We start from the raw sequence: 24,288 nt of genomic DNA on the forward strand, positions 1-24,288 counted from the left end.
CGGCACAAAAACCTTTTGAGTTTCGGTGGAGCAAAGCTTCCCATTTGCTATAACTTTAGATTTTTTTAAATCGGGATGAAGTTTAAGACATTCAGCTTGAGCATGACCATGCATTTTGCAATGAGAACAGAAATTCAGGATGTTTTCAAATTCAGCTTTTTGAAAATACCCAAAAGTTTTAGATCCAACCCATATCTCTTTGGGATGTTTCTTAGATATATCGACCTCAACAAGAATACGAGCTATGGAAGGCCTGGAATGGGATGCAGTCGCTTGATCCGTCTGTAAAGTCCTTCCGAAAATTAAACCCAAAGCATGCAAAACTTTTTGATTAAAGAAATGAAGACGAAGATTTGGGAAAGAAATCCAAACAGGAACAATCGGATATTCTTCTTTAATGTCGAAAAAATGAGTCCATTTCAGAATTCGCATTTGACAATCAAAAATAAAATACGATCACCTAGCAAAAACACGACTGTAATCAAGATCGTTAGATAATTGTATAGCTATGTGCCTAGAATCAAGCAAACCAACCGAGTAGAAACCAGACAGTTTTAAAGACGAGAAAAATTGACAGATCGCTTCTAGGTTTGGCCTATGAAGACGAAATTTATCAACAAGAGTGAACTGAAATGGAGACGCTAACTTCAAAACTTCCTCATCCGACAATAAAACAGCAGGAACACCATTAAAAGTTGTTTGAGTAAGAGTGGGAAGATCATCACCTGCAGAAGATTTACTGGAAAGTACCTCTTTGAAAGATCTAGATCTAGACGGTGATTTTGAACCATCACCATCAAGGTTGAAAAAACCCTTATTCTTATGCACCACTGGCTCGGAAACTTTCCCCCAAGAGGTGGAGGAGACATCTCCAGCCATGAAGAAAACGCCCAGAAGGGGCAGAGCACTTCAAAGGAGAACCAATATGCAACAATCGCTCGAGAAAATGAAAGAGAAAAGCTGGGAGATGTTTCGGAGACGACGGAAACTCGAAAAGCCCTAAATCGCCAGAGCGGCTAGGGTGAACGAGTCGTGGTTGATGGAACTGAAGAGATCCTATACAACCCCACTCATGATTCTAGAAGTATATGAGTTGCATAATATATGTATAAATTATAAATAAATTTAATTTACTTAAAATGAGATTATAACTCCTATAAAAATCTTAAGTTTCTACTATTTATGGGAGATAAAAGTCAAAATTCACCTGATAACTACAAAAAATAATTCTTAAATAAATAGAATTAAAGAGAAGAAGCCTTTAATAAAAGAAAACAAGCATCATCAAACCCAAATGATATAACATATAAGCATTCAATCATAAGAATAAACTTCATCCCAATTTGACTTATCATAGTTGATTAGATCATGAGATGTGAATATATTATGAATCTAGGGGCCTTGACATGGATTTTTTTGCAGCCTTCACCACACCTTAATGGAAGTATTTTTTTAGGAGGCTTAATTTCTCTTGATCCATTCTTGCTTGATTTCTTTTCTGACACTATGTTCACAAATTTGAGCCATTCTCAGTTCATAATGGGAATAATTAGAGAAATATAAATCTTTAGTAAAATAATTGGATGAAGCATTAACATGAAGTCCAAGGATAATATCATAAACTAAGGCACTACAACATCTAGGTATGTGTTCTTAATTATTCATAAATCTCCAAGCACACATATGGTTGGCCCATCTTCCCTCTACAATAAATATAAAATAATTAGAAAGCTTTAAATAAAATTTCAATATGTTATCCTCAATGGAAAATTTTGGGTTTTTTAGAAGAATAATATCAATTAATCCATCAATGGTAATTTTGATCAAGTTTTGTGTTGCAACTTTTCTTCTTTCAATGTTTATATTATGATTTTTATTGTATATGCTAGTTGTACCAAAGTGCGCAGAATCCCCATTTAGTTGAAACTAGTTGATTTTAATAGTTGCTATAAAGGTTAATGGATGATTGGAGGTGATTTTAACATCATCTCTAAGTCTTCTGAGAAATTAATTAGAGGTGCTCCTCCTAATTTATCGGCTATGTATGATTTCAATAACATTATTATGGATTGTGATTTAACTAGCATTGACTTTTCTAGTTCTAGTTTTGCTTAGTCTACTAAAAGAGTTTGGGAAATATTAAATAAGATTTTGTTCAAGAATGAGTGGCTTTCATGCTTTCCTATTTCCTTTGTGGATCATCTTAGTAGGGTTGTCTCTAATAATTTCCCTTCGCTCCTTAAAATTCAACATAATAATTCTAATGGATTTTCCCCTTTTCGTTTTCAAAACATGTGTCATCAAGCCCTTGATATTTTTAAAATTGTGGAAGGATAACTGGCTTGCTCCTTTACATTACTCTGAGGGAAATAATGACATGATTCATTTTTCTTTAAAATTGAAGCATGTTAAGCAGGTCCTAAGATGGTGGAACAAAAAAAAAATTGGTAATATATTTGATAATATTCTTAAAGAAGAATAAGAGGTTATTCATCTTGAAAAATATGTTTTCTACTAACAATTCTGATGTCTTACGGGAGTAATTGGGTAAGGCTAAATATAATCTTCTTAATACTCAACATATGGAGAAGAATTTTGGAGGTAAAAGGCTGCATCCAAGCATCTCTTAAAGGGTGATAAAAATATCAAGTATTTTCATGTCATAACTAATTCCAAAAAATCTTAATATTTTATGAATAAAATCAAATTGGACTCTAGAATTTGGTGTGATGATCAAGATATGATTTGTAATTCTACTATCACTACAGGAAAAACGTCATTTTTTCGACGGCCATTTTTGCCGGAAAATGGCCAAAATCCGTCAGAAAATTGCATTTCCGGCGGATTTTCGGCGGAAATATTTTCTCCGGTTTCACGCGCGTTGTTAAAGGACTTCCGGCGTAAAATAATTCGCAGGAAACATTTCCGGCGAATTTCCGATGGAATTTTCGCTGGAAAATATTTCCGTCGAAATTTTTATGCGCCGGAATGCCAAGAAAAAATTAAAAAAAAAAATTAAGCGCCGGAGCCATTGCTCCCGCAGATTCCCTATCCGCGCTCCACGGCTGCCCCACCCCGCCCGTTGTCCCGTTGACACAGCCCGCCCGATAATGCCCCCCCGGCCCGAACAAAGCCATAATGCTCTGGGGTGCTTTGGGGCAGTGAGGGGCATTTCTCATCCTCAAATTATCCTTTCTCTTATCATTTATATAGATAATTCTAGCATTTCAAAAATCTTTGATGGGTTTGAGATTTTCACATTTATGATGGAAATGAACAAGGATTATGTGGCAGGTCCTGATGATTTTACAATTACTTTCTTTTAAAAATGTTGGTTGATCATTAAGGAGGATTCATGCAAAGCTATTATAGCCTAGTTTAATGGAAACAACATGCCTAAGTTTTTTTTGTTGAACTTATATTATTCTCTTTCCTAAAATAACAATCATGGGAATTTGAAAGATTTCACACCTATTATCCTTTTGTACCGCTTTTAAGAAATTGATTTTTAGAATTTTAGCTTCTAGATTAACGATTAATTTTTTATTAAATCAAATTGGGTTTGTTAAGGGATGAAGCCTTTTTTATAATATTGTATTAGCTGAGGAGATGATTCATGAAATAAAAAACTAAGTTCTTGGGCATAACTTAATTATCAAGCTTAATATCTCTAAAGCATATGATCATATCAACCAAAATTTCATGTTTAATATTCTTCTTCTTTTTGGTTTTGATGATAATTGCATTAGACTTTTTAAAGGAATTATTAAAAAAAAATAGCTAATTTTTTATAATTATAAATATTTGATTTAGAGGGTTTTATTAAAGGTGCTCAGGGTGTCAGATAGGGGGATCCACTCTCTCCTGCTCTGTACATATGTCACTGATTATCTATCTAGAAGTTTGACTTATTACTTTGCTTTATATAAAAGTCTATCTTATAAAAGTTTTGGTTGTCCTAACTTATGTTATTTTTTATTTTTTAATTATATTATCATTTTTTGTAATAGGTTTATTAAATGCATCAAAAGAATCAAGAAATTACTTAATACTTTTGAAGATGAAAGTGGTCTCAAATTTAACAATAAAAAGAGAACTTTATTATGGGTAAAGATTTATTTTTGGTGCAATTCAATAATATTGATTTGGTTATTGAATTTTAAAAAATAAGTTCTTCCTATTTTCTATCTTGGCACTCCCCTGCATAAAGGTTATAAAAAATCTTTCCTTTTTGATAAAAAATTTTCTAACATTTCTAAAAGACACTCTATTTTGGAATTTACACACCTATCCATGAGGGCTATGCTCATACTGATTAGGAGTGTCCTTTATTCCAAGCCTACACTAGTCTTCTTAAGGAGGGTGGTTTAGGATGTAAATCCATGTTTGATTTAATGAAAGGATTTTCTTATAAAATCTAGTGGAAATTTAGAACCAATGATTCTCTTTGGGCTAATTTTATGAAATAGAAATACTAGAAAATAACACCCTCTTAATTGTTCCTTTAAGAAGGTGAAGTTCTCGATTTGGAGAAGATTATGCAATATCAAATTAAATGGCATGTTGAATCGACTATTCAATGGAGAATTAGGAATGATTCTTTCCATTTCATACAGGATGATTGACTGGTATGGAGTCTCGTCTCCTTACCACTCATTCTAGCTCTTCGTTGGAGGTTTCTTAGTTTATTAAGGATGACAAGTGGTGCAATAATCTTCTTGTTGATTATGTTCCTCAAAGTTTAGTTGAGATAATTTGTGACATTTTTATTAATCCTAATTCTAATGACCATCCCATGTTTGAATTTTCTAAAAATGGTGAATTTAGCTTTAAAAATGTGTGGTGTTGCTTTAGGATTAAGAGGGATTATAATCCTATTTGTGACAAAAATTGGAACTCTTTTACACCTTTAAATTTTTCTATTTTTACATGGAGAATCATAAAAGGTTATGTTCTTATTGACATCACATTGAATGAGAAAGATATTTGCTTAGCATCAAAATATCAATGTTGTTATCATATTGAAGCATTGAGGCATATCTTTTTGAATGGTCCAGTTGCTTATAGGGTCTGGCTTGATATGGAAAAAGGTCTTGGTTTAAATATTTTCTATAATAATCATAATATATATATTCCTTCTTAGCAGCCTAGTTTTTTAAAAGACCTAAAGGTCATATTCTTACTATTATTCCTTTGGTAGCTTTCTAGTTATTATGAAATGAAAGGAATAATTATAAGCAGTGGAGTCTATTGAACCTAACAACTGCCCCAATAATCATAAATTTGATAAAGGTGATTCAGTTCGAATGTGGTTTTCCTTGGATTTTATTCAGTCCACTAGTTTTTTTTTTAAAAAAAAGGGATTATGGGGGATATTAAAGGAAGGTGCTTTGGCGTTCTGACAAAAAATCTTTTTCTTTGATGAGTCTATATAAAAAAAATTCTTTCATGCTATAAGATATATAACTTAGTGGCACAGTTAGTTTTCAAGCAAGAATATTCAAGAGTTAAGGATGGTACGAAGTCGCCTTCTATAATTCCTATGACTCTTCAACATTTGCATGTTCAAACTACAAAGCTTGAGATCTTAATAAGTATTGGGGAGTTTAAACATTTGAATTCTCTTCTCTTGTATGATAAATGTTCTAAACATGAGCCTTGCATTGCACTTGCTAAAACATTCCAAGCATCGAGAAGCTTACATTTATCATGCCTATGTATTGATGGCTTGGAAATGGTGCTCGAGGGAGTTAAACATTTGATATACCTTTGACATTTAAATATAAAAAAAGGGATACTTTAGGTACATCGCCAAGACTTCTTATGGAATTAATGATTCGTATCACCTAAGACTAACCAAGGCTTGCATATTATCGATATGTGAGATTGGGAAGCTAAAGTCTCTTCGAGAACATTTCTTTTAGGAATAAGAGTGGTTATAGAACTGGGGAGCCAGAGAACATGAATGAGCTTTGAAAAACTAAGAATCAATTGCTTTAAAGATATTAAGGATGCCGAGGAGGCTTTTAGTGCCAGATTATATACCAAGAGAATGTTCACAGATTTAACCTTGTATTGGAATTTCACTAATTCTAGAAAACTTAAATTTCACTGAGAACGTGCTCGATGACCTTCAACCACCAAAATGCTCAAGGAATCTAAGCATAAAGAAATACATGGGTATGAGGTCTGCAATATGGATGAATAATGTCAATTTGAGCCTCAATTTAAAGAAAATCAAATTGACAAGTTGTTTAGAGTGTAAAAACTCTTCCACCCTTTTTGGGAAACTCCCCTTCCTCAAGTCTCCAAAACTTTTTGGATGCCGAAAATAAGAGGGCTCAAAAGTAAATTAAATGAGAATGATAAATGTTGTGCCTTGAGACATCCATCTAGTTATTCCATTGCTAGAGGAGTCACATATTTTTGAATTAAAAACATAAAAAATGGACTTGAGGAAGGAATAACTACTAAAGATGGATGTTTATTTCCTTGCTAAATTAAATTGGACTTATTTTATTGCTCGAAGTCAGAAAAGCTTCCCTCTTTGCCCTTTAAACTTTAGAGGTTGGGCATAAATTAAACCAAGTGGATGAATTCAAATTTTTTCAGCAATTCGGATTTTATTCCCCCACTAGACGTTAACAAGCATTGACTATCCAAACATTTCATCTCTTCATTTAACTAATGAAATAACAAGATTTGTGGCACTAGTATACTCGATAATTATGAATAGCCCCAATGTAATCACTATATATATATACACACACACCAATCATTGCAAAGGTATAACTTTCCTAACTTAAATCTCACTCTCGTGGCTTACGAGGAGCCGGTAAATCTCCCTATGAGCTCATGTAGCACGGGGGGGGGGGGGGGAGCGGGGGGGGGGGGGGGGAATCGTTGTGACTCTTGCGACGAGGTGGGTAATCCCTGAAGCGCTCATGTAGCTTGAGGGGGATAAAATAAATACCCATACATGGGGAAACAACTGTGTTATTTTCAACAGATACTTGAGACCCTTAAACACACATGAAGCATAGCGGGGATTGAAGAAAATGCAACCGCGATGTCTACAGGCATCTACCTGAAGTGCCCATATGGCGTGGAGGGGAAGGCTAGTCTTCCAAAATTTCCCCTAAACGAGAGAGATGCTAGGAGGCTGCCGAAATTTGGACTGAAGATTCAAGGACTTGGACAAAAAGAAGAGGACCTGGACTAGAACTCAAACTTGTGAATATTTGAGTAAGATTGAACTTGAATTGAACAAAGAATTCAAATTGAAAATAAATTAAATTTGTGCCTAAACAAATGATAAGGATCAACAAAAGACTTAAATCAAATGAACTAAATGTTGTGGACATAAGCTCAAATTGGACTCATACTTGAACTTTACAAGCTTTGAACTTGAACAAATGATCATGAATTGAACTCAAATGAGTATCAAATGATGACATCAAAATCAAACAAAGTTGGATATAAAAGAATAACACTAAAATGAATTCCATTTAAGAATGAAAATTGCAATCAAATGGCAAGTGGTCAAATGATGAACTCATAAGGGATTTATGATATCCAAGCATTAAGTGACAATCATAATTACTCAAACAAGTATCAAGTGAATAATGGCAAGGGGCCTAAGTGAATAAATGCAAAAGATATAAATCTTGAACTTGTGCATGAACCTAACTTGATTCAATTCAAACCACATGACAATGAGATTGAACTTGCATGGATCTTATGGAACATAGCATCATGCACAGGATGAATATGTAATTAACATCACAATGAGCTTCTAATTATATGTGAACTATTGGACACAAGGCAAGTGACGAATAGAGAACTCGCAAGCGTGGTTTGATGGCAAGTAATATAAGAACAATAAACTCATGCAGAGCTTGATTTAAATAATAATATCAAAGCTCTAATGGAATGATAAGTTGTCACTTTAATTTAAAAGCAAAGTGCTAGTTCAAATCTCATGCAAACAAGCAAAGACTAATTGAAAAATGCAATAATATGACTGATATAAAAAATAAGATTTCAATAAGAAATCAAGGGATCATCATTTCAATTAAAATGAAAATGTTATTAAGCAAATCTATCATGCACAATCTAAGTCATTTTCATATGACATAGAATGCTTGCAACTTGAACATGGAGGACTTGGAATTCAACATAATTTGATTAAAAGGATTGCATTCAAATGAACATCACATAAGCAAATACAACTCAAGGAGTGCATACTACATACACAAAAGATGTACGATAAATGTGCCACTATGTAGTTAACCTTGGTATACAATCAAGTGTATCAAAGCTTGCAAGTAAAGAGCAAGAAGGTTGTGAGAGATTTGACTTGACTACAAAGCTATGATATAGAGACCTTTTGATCTTATGATAATTTACTTGTAATGTTAGACATGACTCATCCCCAAACAACAATCAACAGCAATTGCAATGTATGTGGCAACGTGATTACGAGCAACAATACTAGATTATGAAGAATTTATAATGAACAAGTCTTAAAATAAAAAATGAGCTTACAAGTTAACATGCCTAACTTTTATAAGTATAAATCACTTATAAATGATGATGAGATTCCATGTAATTAGATGATTTGGAATAATTGTAATAAGGCCGAGGATGAATGAAAGAAGTTCATTATAAGTGAAATAACATATTTGCAAGTGATGATCATCAACAAACAGTGAATAATATGGTATTCTAAAGCCAATGACGGCTGATATACAAGCACCTGTAATAATCCCCACATATATTCAAATTCATATAATAGAATGCAATAATTCTCCAATCAACACACATCGAGAAGACTGAGAATGAACGCAATAACATCTTGCAACCAATCACCACTCAACATAAAGTAAGTACACCGGTCTTCTACAAATAGAGGTGGATAATATAAAATAAATATAACTTCCTATGAGCCGCTGTAAAAGACTCATCAAATGTCTAAAATACCCCCATAAATATACCATAATTTGTATACACATAGGTACACATAAGGCATGCATAGCCAAATACTTGTATGGGCCCCGACGAGTGTATTGTGGTAACACATGTGACATCTAGGGATGTTGTGCAGGTCAATAAATAAACTCAAGTTTAAGCCCGATCCTTCTATACAAGTAGATAGAAGTCAACACGGCTCGAACCATTAAATAAATATACGATCGCATGGTAGATCCACTACAGAAAAATCACTCATTACCGATAGAATTTCTGGTGGAAGAAATTCTGGTTGATTTTTCTTTGATTTTCGACGGATTATTTATATATATTTCTAACAATTTTTCAAGCAAAAATTGCTTTGGACATATGACATCTCCACCAAACAAAACTTCATTATGAGGGCAACATTACTTTGGACAATTTGTGATTTTCCTACGTAGGGTATGCTCTCAGATTGGAACACTTCTGAAAAATTATCTTGTCCTCTTTGTATGGATATACGAAGTCATTCACTTTAAAGCACGAAGGGAAAAACACTTAGTTCGGCTGTCATCACATGTTCTTACCTGCAGATCATCCTTTCAATCGACATAAGGATGGTTTTGTCAAAAATAAAATGGTTGTGTCACTGTCTCCTCCTAAATTTACTAGTGAAGAAGTATTTGAAAGAGTAAAATCAATGCCCACAATAGTGGATTCTCTAATATTAGCTGATAACAAATTACCAGGGTATGATGTCAATCACAATTGGACTAAGAAAAATATTTTTTGGTCATTACCATATTGGAGGACAAACTTGATCAGACATAACTTAGACATGATGCATATATAGAAAAATGTCTTTGATAATATACTCAATACAGTTATGATCATCAAAGATAAATCCAAAGACAACATAAAAGCAAGAATGGACTTAAAGGAGATTTGTAGGAGGAAAACATTAGAATTGAGCGATGCTGGAAATGGAAGATTTTTAAAACCAAATGCTCCATACACTTTGAGTTTAGAGTAGAGTCGATCTGTTTGTGAATGGGTGAAGAGTTTACAGTCATGACTCTTCATACAATGCAATGTCTGCTACCAATTGCCTTTAGTTATCTGCCGGATCAAATTTCAAAGCCCTTGATTGAGCTTAGTATCTTATTCAAAGATTTATGCTCTTCAAAGTTTAATACAGAGTCCCTAATTCTTATGGAGAAGAATATCCTATTTATTCTGTGTAAACTTGAGAAGATATTTCCTCCAGGCTTCTTGGACTCTATGGAGCATCTGCCCGTGCATTTGCTATATGAAGCTAGAGTTGGTGGATCTGTTCAGTATCGATGGATGAATCCTTTTGAGAGGTATTTAAATAAACTTAAGAAGACAACTAAGAACAAAGCACATCCTGAAGGCTCAATATGTGAAGCATATTTAATGTATGAGACAACTCAATTTTGCTCGTATTACTTTGAAACAACATCAAAGTCAAGTCATAGCACTGCACCTGAAAATGTGGTTCATTCTTCAAATTTATCTATATTCAATGGCAGTGGTGAACCGATAGGCACTAGTACCATGCGTTATTTGACTGATAAGGAGATGCGAGTTGCCACTTTATATGTCTTGCTTAATTATGATGAAGTTGAGCCATATCTCGAATAAGTATGAATAAGCTTGCTCATAAATTTGTTAATCATACTTAAATTCAATCTAAACCTTAATGTTTACAGGAGTTTCATTGATGGATTGAATACAATAGAAGAAGTAGAAGTCCAAAAGATAGTGGAAACAAAATTCCCAATTTGGTTTAAAAATACATAAAATGGCTATTCATCTCTTTAATTATTACTTATTAAGCATGCTACTGACATATTTTACGTACTAACTATAGGTTCACACTCAAGGAAGCAATTTGCAATATCATGGGTTAGTTGATCTAACTTGGGGACCTAATAGAGATGTGAAGTATTTTCAAATTTTTTTAGTTAATAGTTACAAATTCCAAACAAAATCTTGGTGTGACGATAAAAAAATAGATAATGCTAGTGTATGTGTTAGAGAGAATACCCATACAGGTGATGATTCTGAGTATTACGTGGTATTGCAAGAAATATTAAGGTTGGAATATCCTGGTGTTGGGAATAGTGTTTATCTATTCAATTGTGAGTGGTTTGATCCAGTACAGAATAGAGGTACAAGAAAACATCCATTGTACAATAATATAGAAGTTAAGCGAGGTAGAAAATATTCAAAGTTTGACCCATTCATTATTGCTAGTCAGGCAAGTCAAGTCTATTTTGCAAATTATCCGAGTAGAGTACGAGGCAAGCAAGATTGGCTCATAGTTTTGAAGACCAAACCCAGGGGGGTTATTGAGAAGACTACTTTAATACCACCAGCACATCAAGAAGAGTTTATGTCAAATATAAAAGATGTTACTAACTATGTGGACGATCAAATTATACCTACTGAGAGTGAGTTGGAGTTAGAAGAAGTGGATTTAAACGTATAGGAGATTCATGATGAGTCTGATAGTGGTGCACAAGTTTCATCGTATGAAAGTGAATCAGCACAAGGTAATTGATATTTGTCAAATAAATAATTTTTTTAATTGCTGTGTTATTATATATTTATAATTTTTTTATTCTTGCATTATTTTAATTGCTGTGCTATTTTTTATTCTTTTTTTTTTGTCATAATTCATATTGCTAATATTTTTTAAATTTTTATGTAGATGGCTTCAGGTGATGATCGTAAAAGACGAATATTAAAGAATATATTTGGTAGGCGCAACAAGAAGATTATTGTTACCTCATACAACAGGTCTGTATGTATTGAGGGTACCTCTTCATCTCAGCCAGCTACTCAGAGTCAGCCTAGTCTGCCCATACTTGCTCCTGCAGCTATTACTCAGAGTCAGCCTAGCCCACAGTTCTACTCACCAGACCCACACTTACCTTCATCGGACCTTACGCAGACTACTCCTTTCTACCCCTACTTCCCACCACCACCTCATGGTGTCTATCCTACATATCCACCATATTCATATCCGTCATATGTCCCACCACCTGCTCAGCCCTCTACAACACCACCTCAGCCCGCTACAGCACCACCTCAGCCCGCTACAGAACCACCTCAGCCCGCTGCAGCAGAGCAGGCGACAGAGGGTCGCATATTGATTGAACCTGACGGTGACACGTAAGTACTAATTTTATTTTAACCAGCAAATAAAATTGAATTAATTTTTCTAACAAGTAATATATTTCTCTCAGGTTTTATCCGTCAAAGGAGCCAATGCATAAAATATGAGATATAATACAGACCAGATATGATGCTCCTCATATTTCTTGGAAGAAAATCCTGAAAGAAGTACGGAACATGTGGTTTAGAGAGTTTGAAATTTGTAATTATATAATTTTTTTGTATTATATGTAATTTACATAAGCTAACAAATTTATTTATTTATTATTGTATATGTTTAAATGCAGAAAGATTTTTGTTTGTTGCCACAACATAATGATAAAGTCAGAAAGAATTTTGAGAAGCGTGGCTCGACTCACATGCGAGACATGTTTACTGATATTAAAAAGGCAGGCCAACGACCACTCTGGATTGGTGAGGGTATATGGGCAGAGTTGAGCACTGCTTGGGGTAGCACATATTATACTAAGAGGAGGGATCAGAATAGACAGAATAGAGCTTCTGATGTTGGGGGCTTGGGTAGTTCCCTTCATATAGGGGGTTCTATTCCTCATACTGAGCATAGAAGATGTTTGGTAAGACAATTTAAAATATATAATAATTTTCTTTAATTAGAATTACTAACATATATTTTTCACAGAAAAGGTGTTGGGTAAAGAACCGACTCATGCTGAATTACATAATCATACCCATAAGCGGCAGGAGGACCAGCAATGGGTTGACGAGCGAGCGAGGAAAGCTTATGTAAGTATGTAATTTCATTTTTGTGTTGTTATGTATAAAATACTTAAATTTTTATTAACTTTCATAGGAGAAGTGCACACGGCTTCGAGAAAGTCAGGCTGTAGCAGGTGAAGGTTCTTCTGTTGGATCAGCAGAATATTCTAACTACCGCACTTAGCAGCAAGCGGTGGGAGGAATGCAGCACAACAGAGTATACAAGTTAGGCTCGCAAGCTTATGCATATGAAGGGCAGACATCTAGTGGCTCCAGTTTTTCATCTAGTACACATGACTCTTTATATACCCAACAGATAGTTGTCCTCACAACCGAGCTAGAACAGGTAAGAAAAACATAAACTGATTGGCAGATACAAATGCAGCAGTAGCAGATGCATATACAGTAACAACAAGCTCAAATGTTAGAAGAAATGCGAAAGAGGAGGGAGCAACTGAGTAGCGGGAGGAGTACAACATCAGCTGAGGAAGAAACTGAATCAGAGTATATGTTATTTATCTATTTTACTGATGTGGACATATATTTCTATATGTTTTATGTCATGTTTATATATTTGTTATTTGAACATCTTTGTTTCTCTTTATTGTGTACATGTTTAGTTAATTATTGTTTGGACATATTTGATTATGTAATTGATGATGTTCCTGATTAGAATTTGAAGTTAAATATAAATTGTGTTGATGTAAATTGTGTTATATGTGTTCTTTTATGCAGATATTTTTTGTGAAAATCAATTTTTAAAAAAAGGAAGCTTTTTTTCCTTCTGCTCCAGGTTTCCGGCGGAACTTTCGCCAGACACTCTGTCGGTACGACGATATGATATTTCCGGAGGATATTATCCGACGGTTATGAATCGTCTTATCAGCGACGGAATATCCACCAGAACATCCGGCGGAATAAACGTCGAAAAATGAAATTTGTGCGACGGTGAGATTTACCTATTTTCCGATGAAAATACCGCTGGAAACATGTATCCGGCTCAATTTGTGCGCAGGCAAAAATTTCTGACCCACGATAATCTGGCGGAGGGTTTTTCGACGGAAATCCGCCGGAAAGAAAAAATTTCCGACGCATTTTCATTGATATCAATGGATCTAGTCTGCCGGTATAAGCTTGTTTTCCTGTAGTGTATTGCATGTGAATTTTACTATTTCTACACTAATTTAATGATCATATGAATATAACTGCTATGATTTGATCCCTGACATACATATTGCTCATTTATCGTGCTTTGAATTTAATTATAGGCTTTGATGACCTACTGTGCTTTTTAAGCTCAGTATATGTGGTTAAATAATTACAGGGCAGGGTAGAGGATCAAAAGTGTAAGGTTAGTCATAATTTCTTTAGGTTTAAGTTTTGTTTCTTTTAGTTAATACTCAGAATTTAATAGTTGCGATATGATTGCATAGATCTTGGGTAGTGTATATGATTTTTAAAAAATAATATATATATATGTACATTAATGTTTTGAATATATAATATATTTTATTGATTATTATCGATAGATAATATTAGATAGCTCTGGTTATTATTTATTAAAAGATAATAAATATTTTTTTCAAATTAGATACTGAGGCATCACACGACCAAATTGTTTCTCCTCCTCCTTAGCTAACATTTGAGTATTTATTATTTTTCTCCATGCAGAAAACTATTCTTCTTCTTCCAGATGTCTATAATATGAATTATTTTATGCAAAATTAATATTATCTTCTTCCACCATCAAGAAAGTGGCAACCTATAGCCCAACATGAACCAATTATGTTACCAAGAAATCCTCTCGATTTTTTTTAAGGCAAGGGGATTTATCTTGGGTGGTTTGTCCCATGAAACAGGATGATCTTGTATCCAACCTTTTTCTTACTATTGTCCACACCTTCTAGCCACCACCAGCAAGCCAAATCCTTCTTCCGCAGTACAGAAATTATCCAACCAGCAACAAATAAGATCCTTCCATCGTAGTAACTAAGATAGAAGCTGCCAACATAGTTCAACCACCATGAATAATAGAATTTTTGTTCTTGGCCCAAAAATCAACAACTAAACAAAGTAAGATGATGCCTCACTAAAATCCACAAACACGAGTAGTGATTAAAGAACCACAAAGAGAAATGCAATAGATGCAATAAAGGCTAGCAAGATTGGAGCAAAAAGAAGGGGAGGAACATCAAGAAGAAGAATAACACATTCATCCTTTTTATCAATATCTTTTGAGTGATAAAGAGCAAGAAGATGACATCAGAACCATGTTAATTGAGAATTAGGGGATGATGGAGGAATCAAGATTGATCTACCTGATTTTTTATCAGTTCCCTTCTTCCTACGAAGATGTGTTTGAATTAAGGGCCACTACTTAAGTCTGCATCTGCAACCATGATCGAGTCCGTCTTCCATGGGTTTAAAGATTTATCATTGAAATCATCATCTATGTTAGTCTATGATGAGCCCGTGCACAATAAAGACATAGTCGTTGGAGTTTTGGGGGAAAGAGCTCCTCGGCAACCAAGTACCTTGACATGCTCGCATCTTTGGGATATGTTGCGGAAAGTGTTTTTCCTCCTCTGTACAAAGATATGTTGGAGAACCTTGGAAGGGGAGTGCCACATTCCAACAGTGCAGTGGAGATGCAACCATTGGAGAAGAAGGATAATGATGTGTATAGTTTCAAGGAGTTGTTATGGGGTTTTGGTGGGAGCAGCAAGCCACATAAGTGGCAAGAGCCAGTTCAAAACAACAAACCTGTACTGGTGATGATGCAGTCGTATTCTTGCAGACTTGTAAAAGATTAGCAAAACATTTTTGTAGAAATATGATGTTGTCCCAATTAATTTGTACCTTGCCCAGCGCATTCCCAAACAGATGAGCACATCAACAAGTTTCATTGACTTTAGTTTATGTTGTAGACTCTCCTAGATGGGGAGAATGGCACCGAGTAAATCTATTCGGACTGGTTCAGCCAACCAACCCCACCTCCTCTCTATTGATTATACGTTATTTCTTTTCGTTTACTGTAATTTATAGTTGTCTTTAATAATTCCCTCTAAAGGAACCCTTCAGGTAGCATTACTCAAAAAATAGAGGGCTATCTTCTCTCATGTAGGCAGATTTTGAGAAATAAATAATAAATTGTGTTTAGGCGCCATTTCCATGGGTACGTTATGTATCCTAAGTAGATCAAGTGGTATTGCCAATCCAAAAAGCTTGTTCTTCGGCATTGTTTGAGCTGTCGGATATGATCTTGCAGTACGTTCGTGTCTTGTCCGTCGCTTGTTTCTCCATCCCGTTTGGTTCCACCTAGCTATAGAAGCCATGACAAAGTGGTGGATTTGAATGACAAAGGGTGGCGCCTAATTATGAGAAGCTCAGCGAAAGCACCATTATTAATAATAAATCATAGAAAACAACATAAAACTCAGAAAAAAAAAAAGTTGAAAATGATAACGAACAAAATAAAATTAAAAAAGCGCCGAACTTGAATACTTAGAAATCTCATTCAAATTCGGCCAATTTACACCCCAAAATTTAGTGAGTTGTGGATAGCTTAGTTTGTAAATATTTCCCACCTAAGAAAACACATCCACGAGGCTTATTTCAAAATAAACTTTGAATATATTTTTACTGCCAGGAGGACTGCGCTCTACTTGTTTGGCAAGCAAAACTTTGGAGACAGTTTAGAGCGAGGAGGATTTAGTATCTCTCTTTCCTATTGAGAATTTAACACATCTCTGTTTTGGTCACCAAAGTTTATAACAAGTAATAAAATTATGATCTCCCTCACTCAACTCTATCTTTCTTTCTTTCTTTTTTTCAAAAAGTGAAATGCTTTTTCTAGTTCATGTGCTGCATGTACCAATAATTCACAGAAAACTTCATTTGCAAAGTCTGATTTCTGTATAACAACATGATTTATATCTTATTGATGGCTTAGATATTCAAATCTGGCTCATTAACAGAAGCCAAAGGACGGAATCTCTACTGTCAACCTGAATGAACATGAACCAATCTTTGTTGGCTGACATTTATTACTAATCTGAAAAGGCAAAAACATCAGAATGCTTCTGATCTATGAACAAAAGTTGAAAAATAGTAAGTTCCTCTCTCTATTGCAAGCATAGAAGCTATATATCTACAGTAAAACAAAGAATTTAATAGGATTATATAGCAATGCATAAATTTATGTATAGAATGCCAAATAGAGTTTCTGCTACCAAAATTTGAAATGAAATACTGTACATTATACTGAGATTAACATTAAACATCTCTGAAAAAAAAAACTGCTATTGAATTACGTTTAATTCATCGAAAATTTACTAAATCAGTTGATGAGAAAAATTCTCAGACCCATAGAGCTGTACTCGGTAGCATATCAAAGTGCATAGCTCTACAAATAGAATGTGTAAAAATAGCATCTTTAAAAGTTAGAGAAAAGCCATTAATTACTGTTATTGAATGTAGAATTTAATATGCAACCTGAGCATGGAGAAATAAGTGTGTTAAAATGAAATTAATAAGATTTGAAAGGATTGAAGAACAACTTAATATAATTGAGAGAATAAAGCTGGTTGATAAAAATTTGAAAATATGCATAAATAAGATGAGTGAAAAGAAACTATCATGAAAGAAGTAGGAATAAAAAAATAAAAAATAAAAATGATAATATAATTCTAAATTATATAAAATGATTTATGTGGTAGCAATATCAATAATTGGAAAGACGAATTCATATAGTCCAAAAATAATTAAAGATAAGGCTAACAAATGGTGATTTCTCAAGTGAGTCACTCAGTGCTCAGTAGCTGACCAGTAATTAAGGACTGTTTAATGATTTTGGTTTCTAAATTACAGATTTGAATGCATTTATGATGCACAAACATACTGCAGAGTCTAAATTTCAGAATTCAGTACATCCAATGAATTAATTGGCTTTTCTATCAACCAAGGATTGTTCAACGCTCCTTCACTTGACCTAAAAATTAGAATTTAAAAAGAAATACTGTTGGTTATTAATTAATTCCTCGTTAATATTATTAAAATATCACACGTACGTACATTTTTTAAAGAAATTTCAAGTCTTAATTAGAAATAGAAAATAAATTGAAGATAAAAAAAATTGATATACATGAGAAACCTAATACATGGTCCATATCTTTCTAAGCTTTTCAACCCAAAAAAGTCTCCTTGATGCATTTTCTGAAGTGAAATATCTCAAATGAGTTTTTATTATAATCCACAGAGATTTTTTTTGGTTGGATCAGATGGCCTACACAACCTAATAATTTTTTTTCTTTTTTAAGAGATATCATAAAGCTCATATTATTCTTTTTAGAACTCCTAGTAATAATTATAAATATATTAGCAAATTCTGCATGGATAATAGAAATCTAATATTGAAGAGACTATTACCGGGACTAGAAGCGTCGAAAACCTGATTTCTTCCTTCAAAACTCCTTGTTATAAGAAGAGTTGACTCATCGTCTAAGAATAGAAAGAGAGAGATCACAAAGCTAAGTTCCTCCTAGTGCAACTATTTTTCTCCTCTCAGCTATATCACTACCCCTATCCTTTCTGATAACCCCCCCTGGTAGATCAAAGGTTTAAATAACTAATTTGGGCGACTTTCGGCTTCTCTCCTCCTCAAACTTCAGAAGAAACCAAGTCAACTTCAATATGTATTACATATATAGAAGCAAGCAAATGTAACTTCTTTCTGACCATGAACTACTTATACACTAAATTCTGCAGTCATTAATCGATCAGAATTGAGTCAGCAAACATTAATTAAAAGGCGTAAAAACGATAGTTATACTCAGACGAGCAAACAACTACATCCAGGTAAGCTTCAACATTCTATAAAGATCACTTTGTTTTACTTAACGGGGGTTTAACATTTAACTACAAGTTCAGATGATAAAGAATTAAGAAAATTGCGACCACCCTATCATCTTATAGATCGTAATACAGCTAACCTCTATATATTGTTACTGCTAATTATATTGAAAATCAATATAAAAAGAGAATATTGAAGTACATTGAAAATTTTAAAATAAATAATTAGTGTTGGAATAGTACTTCTCGTATCAGTTGAGTATTAGAAGTGAAATGCTGACTAAGTTGTTCAACAAATGACATAGAATATTCTCACAAGAAGAATAGATAAAATTAATATTAAAAAGTTAATAAATAAAAAAATAGATTAGAAGTAACAGATAGACAATACGTTATACAAAGAAATTTCTAAAGATAAGTGTACTAGTATCTTATTTGATAATCAGTAGGAAACACATATAAATGAAGTTAGTTTCATAAAGCTAATAACCCTTAATAAATATGATACGAAAAATAGTAATGATGATGACAAAACATTAATTATATTTATTTTAATAATAGTGGTATCAAATTAAGATTTCATTAAAATAAATATGTATCATGTTTTTTTTTTTTCATGTAGGTCAATTTGATCTGTTGGTTGAGAGTTTTGACTACCATTCAAAAAGTTTTAAGCTCGAAACTAACATATGTGATGAGTGTATGAATCTGACTTAAGTTTCATTTGGGACAGCTTTATTACTGCTTTTTGAGAGAAAGCTGGTTCAAGCAATAAAAAAATCATCCCAATCGAAATCTTAATTGACCTAAATGCCCCCAAAAAGAAATCTTTAACTTGTCATTGATGTAACTGAACAACAACAACATTTGACTACCAAACAATGTTTTGCTCATTCACACAAATTGAATATATATATTTTTAATAATTTTTTTATGAATTATATATGGATGGAGTGCGGTAAACGAGAAGATTGTGGGCCAACAATATCCATCCTTTTTTTATAACATGAACATTGGTTCGCGTATCAACAAAGTCAACCTATTCTTAATACTTTTCTTTTGTAACATTCTATATATTTTGTGAGAGAGAGAGAGAGACAAAGATAAGTCATATCATGCAAAAGATTTGATTTTTAATATGCAATACAAATTCATGTGTTGCAAATTTATTAATCTTGTCAGTGCAAGAATCACTTTTTACATACAAAAGCAGCCATAACGAATTCCTCTCAAATCTGTATATGAGAAATGCATCATAATCATGGCTTTTTTTAGAAGGCTATGTATCACATAAGCTGCATCATTTTACAGCATGGCAAGAAAGTGTTAAAAATATATTGAATTGATAGTATCTAAGTTATAGCTTATAAGAAGTAAATTGATATTTATAATGAATTGAATCTATGAGTTTAAGAAACAATGTTCATTTTCATAAAGAAAAATTTTTTTTTTAACCATGGGTTCCTCTTCCCAGTCTTTCGGGGAAAAAACATCATATGAGGAACTGTATAATCATAGAAAAGTCCATAAGTTGTACGAAATTTTCAATTTAAATTGGGGAATAATGTACAAAAAAATATAAAATAGTCAAATTTTATTTAATAACAATAATGATTGATTGTAGTACAAAAAATAGACTTTAATTTTCATAAAAACGTTTTGTAATTTTTACAAAAAAAAAAACATTATTTTTCATTAAATATCCCGACAACAACGATATAAAGTGTTTATCCTACTACGTGAGATCGGCAACATGAATCCTTTTTTCTCCATTGTGTACTATTAATAGTCAAATTCTCATTTAAATATAATAAAGAAAAATCATTTCTCATATTTTCTAATCAAAATTTTTTAGGCTTATCTCTATCTTTATTAATATGGATCAAATCTAATACATCTACTCTCCTAACATGGCCATCAGAAAGCCTCCATTTTTCATTAAATATCCCCCTCCTAATATATTTTAACGTAAGGAACAACTGCTACAATTTTTCTCCTAGTTTAGCTCTGTAGTCAAAAAGGGACATGCAACAGTAAAAGGCAATATAACCAAGTTAAAAACATGTCGTTTTTCTCAATAAATAAATGCCAGTGGCTTGTACTGTATATATCACAAGCCTTTAAGCCACAAAATTACAATAAGATCTTATGCTATGAAGGACTTAAGCTTCTTTTAAGTTCAGTTTTTTTCCTTGAACAAAGCATTCTCACAAGTGCACAAGCATTCTACTTAATTAGCTATAGAAATTTATCTCCCTACATTGATAAATTAACTCTTCCTCGATCCCCATCCTTTCCCTTTCACTTTCTGTGCGTGCATTAATTGTTCTAGATAATTATGCTCGAATTCTTTTTTCTATCTTTTTAGAACTTTTCAGGTGCACAGAAGCATCCAGCTCTAATAGAAAATGTCATGCCCTTCCAATCCTTTTATAGCTAGCTCTACATCTCCCATAACTAAGACCCCATCATATATAGCATGGTACAGTAAGCATAAATCCAAAACATACAAAAGGTAAAAATATAGTCAAATAGCTTACCGTATCACAAATCCCCGTAAATCAGAGAATATGTATATCTCAATTAATTCTCATATGCTCAGCTACAGCCTACCAGCAACCTATAATGCATATAAAAATAGTATGAATTCGTTTATAAAGAAGAATTAATCAAAAAAAGTTCATTAAAAAACAAAGCTAAGCCATGCAAGGATAACCACCCAAAGCCGAGAAGCTGATTAAAACACAGAGAAGCGGATTCAAGGATAGATGACTGACCTGCACTGGGAGCATTCATGGCTTTCATCTTCACGGATTAGACGGTCCATTTCCTTTAAGAAGATACAAGTCAGCCATCTTACTCTTCTCCTTTAACTCCTGAAAAACATCCATCGATCCAGGTTGAAACGCAGAGCATTTCGAACATATAAAATAAATAAATTAAGAGATATATATGTTAATAATAACACATTGAAGAGTGCTGTATTTACAATTGAAATAAAGGAGGATTCATGGAGGAGAAAGTGATCTAACTAGTTACATTCTTCTATTCATTCATTTCTTCCACAACAAATACTCCAACTCATAATTTAAGTAATAATCAGCACTAGTGCTCTTTTTCCAAAGCAAATAAACAGTAAGCAAGCAAACAAGCAAGAAAGAAAGAATTAATTGTCCCATCTAACGCTAGTCACATGTCGAGATCCAATGATGGAGAATTGATGATAAGCCCGTCTTTCCCTCCCCGGGACGAAGATGAAGAAGAAGACGACGGAACGCTGCCGCCGCCGCCGCCGCCACCAAGACGGAGCTCATGAGAGGGAAGAGAACCGCGTAGCTGAAGCTTAAGCAACCCTGCCGCTCCATCGGTATCATCTTCTGCATCACGCGGCGGCTCAAGATTAACGCCAAAGAGACGAACCCGCTTGGTCGCACCTGAGGCTTTGGCTTGGCCCACCGGAAAGGAGTCAAGCACCATGGGTATAGTAGGGCCGCGATCGGGCTGCGGGCCGGGCTGAGGGGAGCGGAAGTATAAATAGTTGGTAGCCAGACTACTCGGGGCGAAAAAGCGGCTGGTAGCCCATGGGACGGTGGACGAGCGGGGAAAGGGGAGATAAGGATGGTGTGAGGCGGTGGGGTGGTAAGCGAAGCGAGGGATGCGGAGAGAAGCGGGCGGGTCGTAGTGCGGGTCGGGCCGCCTTTTCCAATCAATGAAAAGTCGGTCTCTGGCAGCGTCGCCGACACCCCGGCCGAAGGAGACGGTGTCACCTGCATCGAGCCTCTTCTCCTTCACAAAACGGCTCCACCCTTTAGTCATGACGTAGCTTTGGCTTGAGTTCCAATAGGAGTACCGGAATCTCCATGGCTTGCCGTTGCGATCTTCGAAGTTGAGAAGAAGACCTTTGTCATGAGTAGAAGAGTCTAAGGGGAAATATTTCTCTGCGTGCTGTTTCGGTATCACCAGACGGTTCAGTTTACCGACGTCGCTTGGTGTGACGACTTTTTCGAACATATGCTCCTTTTCGACCGTAGCAGCCGCTGGTTCAGTTGTAGATGAAGGGGATGGTTCGGAACCGTCGGTCCAGTGGACAACGAAGGCAGAGGAGGAAGAGGGAGAAGTAGAGGAGACTGGTGGGAGAAACTGATGCTCCTCTTCTTCCACTTCTGCGAAGCACTTACTACTGTCTTTTCTTGCTTCGCTGATCTCCATATATGTTTAGATCTGTGAGGTAGAAGAAGGAATCAAAGAAGGCTACTTAATTCCGTGACTTGGCAGAAGAAGAAGACCTGAGAGAATTAGCCTGTTGATTCCACTTTGACCCCTGGAGAGAGAGAGAGAGAGAGAGAGAGAGAGAGAGAGGAAGAGGATTGATGGTTCAACGTACGACGTCACTCCTGCTCTCCACTGGCAACCAAGAACCTTCCCAGAAGAACAAAAGAGAAGAGATTCAGATCAGTGGTGAATTTGGCTTATAAGAAAGGATAGTGGGAAGAGAAGAGCAGAAGAGATAGATAGGGGATAGAGAGAGATATAAAGAGAGGTGGGGGGTAAGAAGAATAGCTTTATAACAGAAGAAGAGAAGGAGAAAGAGAGAGGAGATGTGGTATGGTGGGGCGGAGTGGGCGGGCCCATGAATTTTCTGGTTGGGTTCATGTGAACTTGTCCTGTTCATAATATTGGTTTTTATATATTGTGTGGGATGAGGCCGCCATGCGATTTTGATTTGGGATTATACTGATTTGTTGCAATGTGACGAAATACTAGACGAACAGCATAGTATCCATACGCAATGTATTTATTAATTAATTAAGTACGGTTTTTTTTTTTTTCGCTTTGACAGTATGACTTTAATTAGTTGTAGGCGATGCCTAATCTCTAGCTGACAAAACGTCTTCTTAAAGAAAATCAATGCCACATTTTTGTACATTATTGTTTTAAGAAAATAATTTAAAATATTATAAAGCTATGTTGCACTTGAAAAACATATTAAAGTTTTTCATAGAAACTATTTAATTTGCTAAAAAATAAATATAGGATAAAAAAAAATGTAGCCTAAAAAATATACTATATTTGGAATATTTAACTCGATTGGATGAGTTTCAATGGAATATAGCTAAATTTTTTTATTTGACTTGAAGTGAAATGATGATGTGGCTCGAAACATACAGAGGTAGTGATGATCGACGTACAACATATGGCAGTAGCATGCAGTGACAATGGTGATAGGCGTTGGAGGCAGCCATTAGGAGGCCGACTATGGCAGTGGGTGATAGCTGTCGGAGAAAGGCAACATCAATGTTGTCATCTTGCCATGAAAAATAATAATAACAAAAAAAAGAGAGTTTAGCAGTTTACAATACATAAAAAATGAACTGGGAAGAAAAAATAAATTTACTAAAATTTTACATTATTATTATCTTGACTATTAAAATCCTATTTTAATAAACTAAACTTGCCTACCAAGGCTTAGAGTGGTTAGTGGGCAAGCACGGTTGGGAACCCCCATATCTCGGGTTCGAATCCCCTCCACTGCAGCCTCTCACCTCTTCAGTGGGGCAAAGCAAA

General features: G+C 34.5%; 2 protein-coding genes across 5 annotated transcripts; one reads left to right on the plus strand and one right to left on the minus strand.

Annotated features, from left to right (window-relative positions):
• The first annotated feature begins 11,477 nt into the window (after positions 1-11,477).
• Positions 11,478-12,157, plus strand: LOC110102467 (extensin-like). Its single transcript, XM_020830818.1, has 2 exons — positions 11,478-11,531; positions 11,690-12,157. The coding sequence occupies exons 1-2, from the start codon at positions 11,478-11,480 to the stop codon at positions 12,155-12,157; spliced, it is 522 nt and encodes a 173-aa protein (XP_020686477.1).
• A 4,587-nt stretch (positions 12,158-16,744) lies between these two features.
• On the minus strand, positions 16,745-23,261 carry LOC110102465 (B3 domain-containing protein Os03g0120900). 4 transcript variants are annotated; one of them, XM_028692658.1, is made up of 4 exons: positions 23,108-23,259; positions 21,501-22,944; positions 21,264-21,343; positions 16,745-17,023 (listed from the first exon to the last, which is right to left on the minus strand). In XM_028692658.1, exon 2 carries the CDS (start codon positions 22,930-22,932, stop codon positions 21,913-21,915), a length of 1,020 nt encoding a protein of 339 aa, XP_028548491.1. In that variant the 5' UTR covers positions 22,933-22,944; positions 23,108-23,259; the 3' UTR covers positions 16,745-17,023; positions 21,264-21,343; positions 21,501-21,912. The 4 variants fall into 4 exon arrangements, with proteins under 4 accessions (XP_028548491.1, XP_028548490.1, XP_028548489.1 ...); XM_028692657.1 differs by having other exon boundaries at positions 16,745-16,927; positions 21,501-23,261; XM_028692656.1 differs by having other exon boundaries at positions 16,745-16,960; positions 21,501-23,261.
• Between the last annotated feature and the right edge of the window lie 1,027 nt (positions 23,262-24,288).

The sequence above is a fragment of the Dendrobium catenatum genome, unplaced genomic scaffold, assembly GCF_001605985.2.
Source record: "Dendrobium catenatum unplaced genomic scaffold, ASM160598v2 original_scaffold_252075, whole genome shotgun sequence".
In the NCBI taxonomy this organism is placed as follows: Eukaryota; Viridiplantae; Streptophyta; class Magnoliopsida; order Asparagales; family Orchidaceae; genus Dendrobium; species Dendrobium catenatum.

Coding starts and splice junctions, on each gene's coding strand:
- LOC110102467 (XM_020830818.1), top strand. CDS start 11,478: ATGAGTCTGATAGTGGTGCACAAGTTTCATCGTATGAAAGTGAATCAG. Junction 11,532..11,689: donor TGAAAGTGAATCAGCACAAG/GTAATTGATATT, acceptor ATTTTTATGTAG/ATGGCTTCAGGTGATGATCG.
- LOC110102465 (XM_028692657.1), bottom strand. CDS start 22,932: ATGGAGATCAGCGAAGCAAGAAAAGACAGTAGTAAGTGCTTCGCAGAA.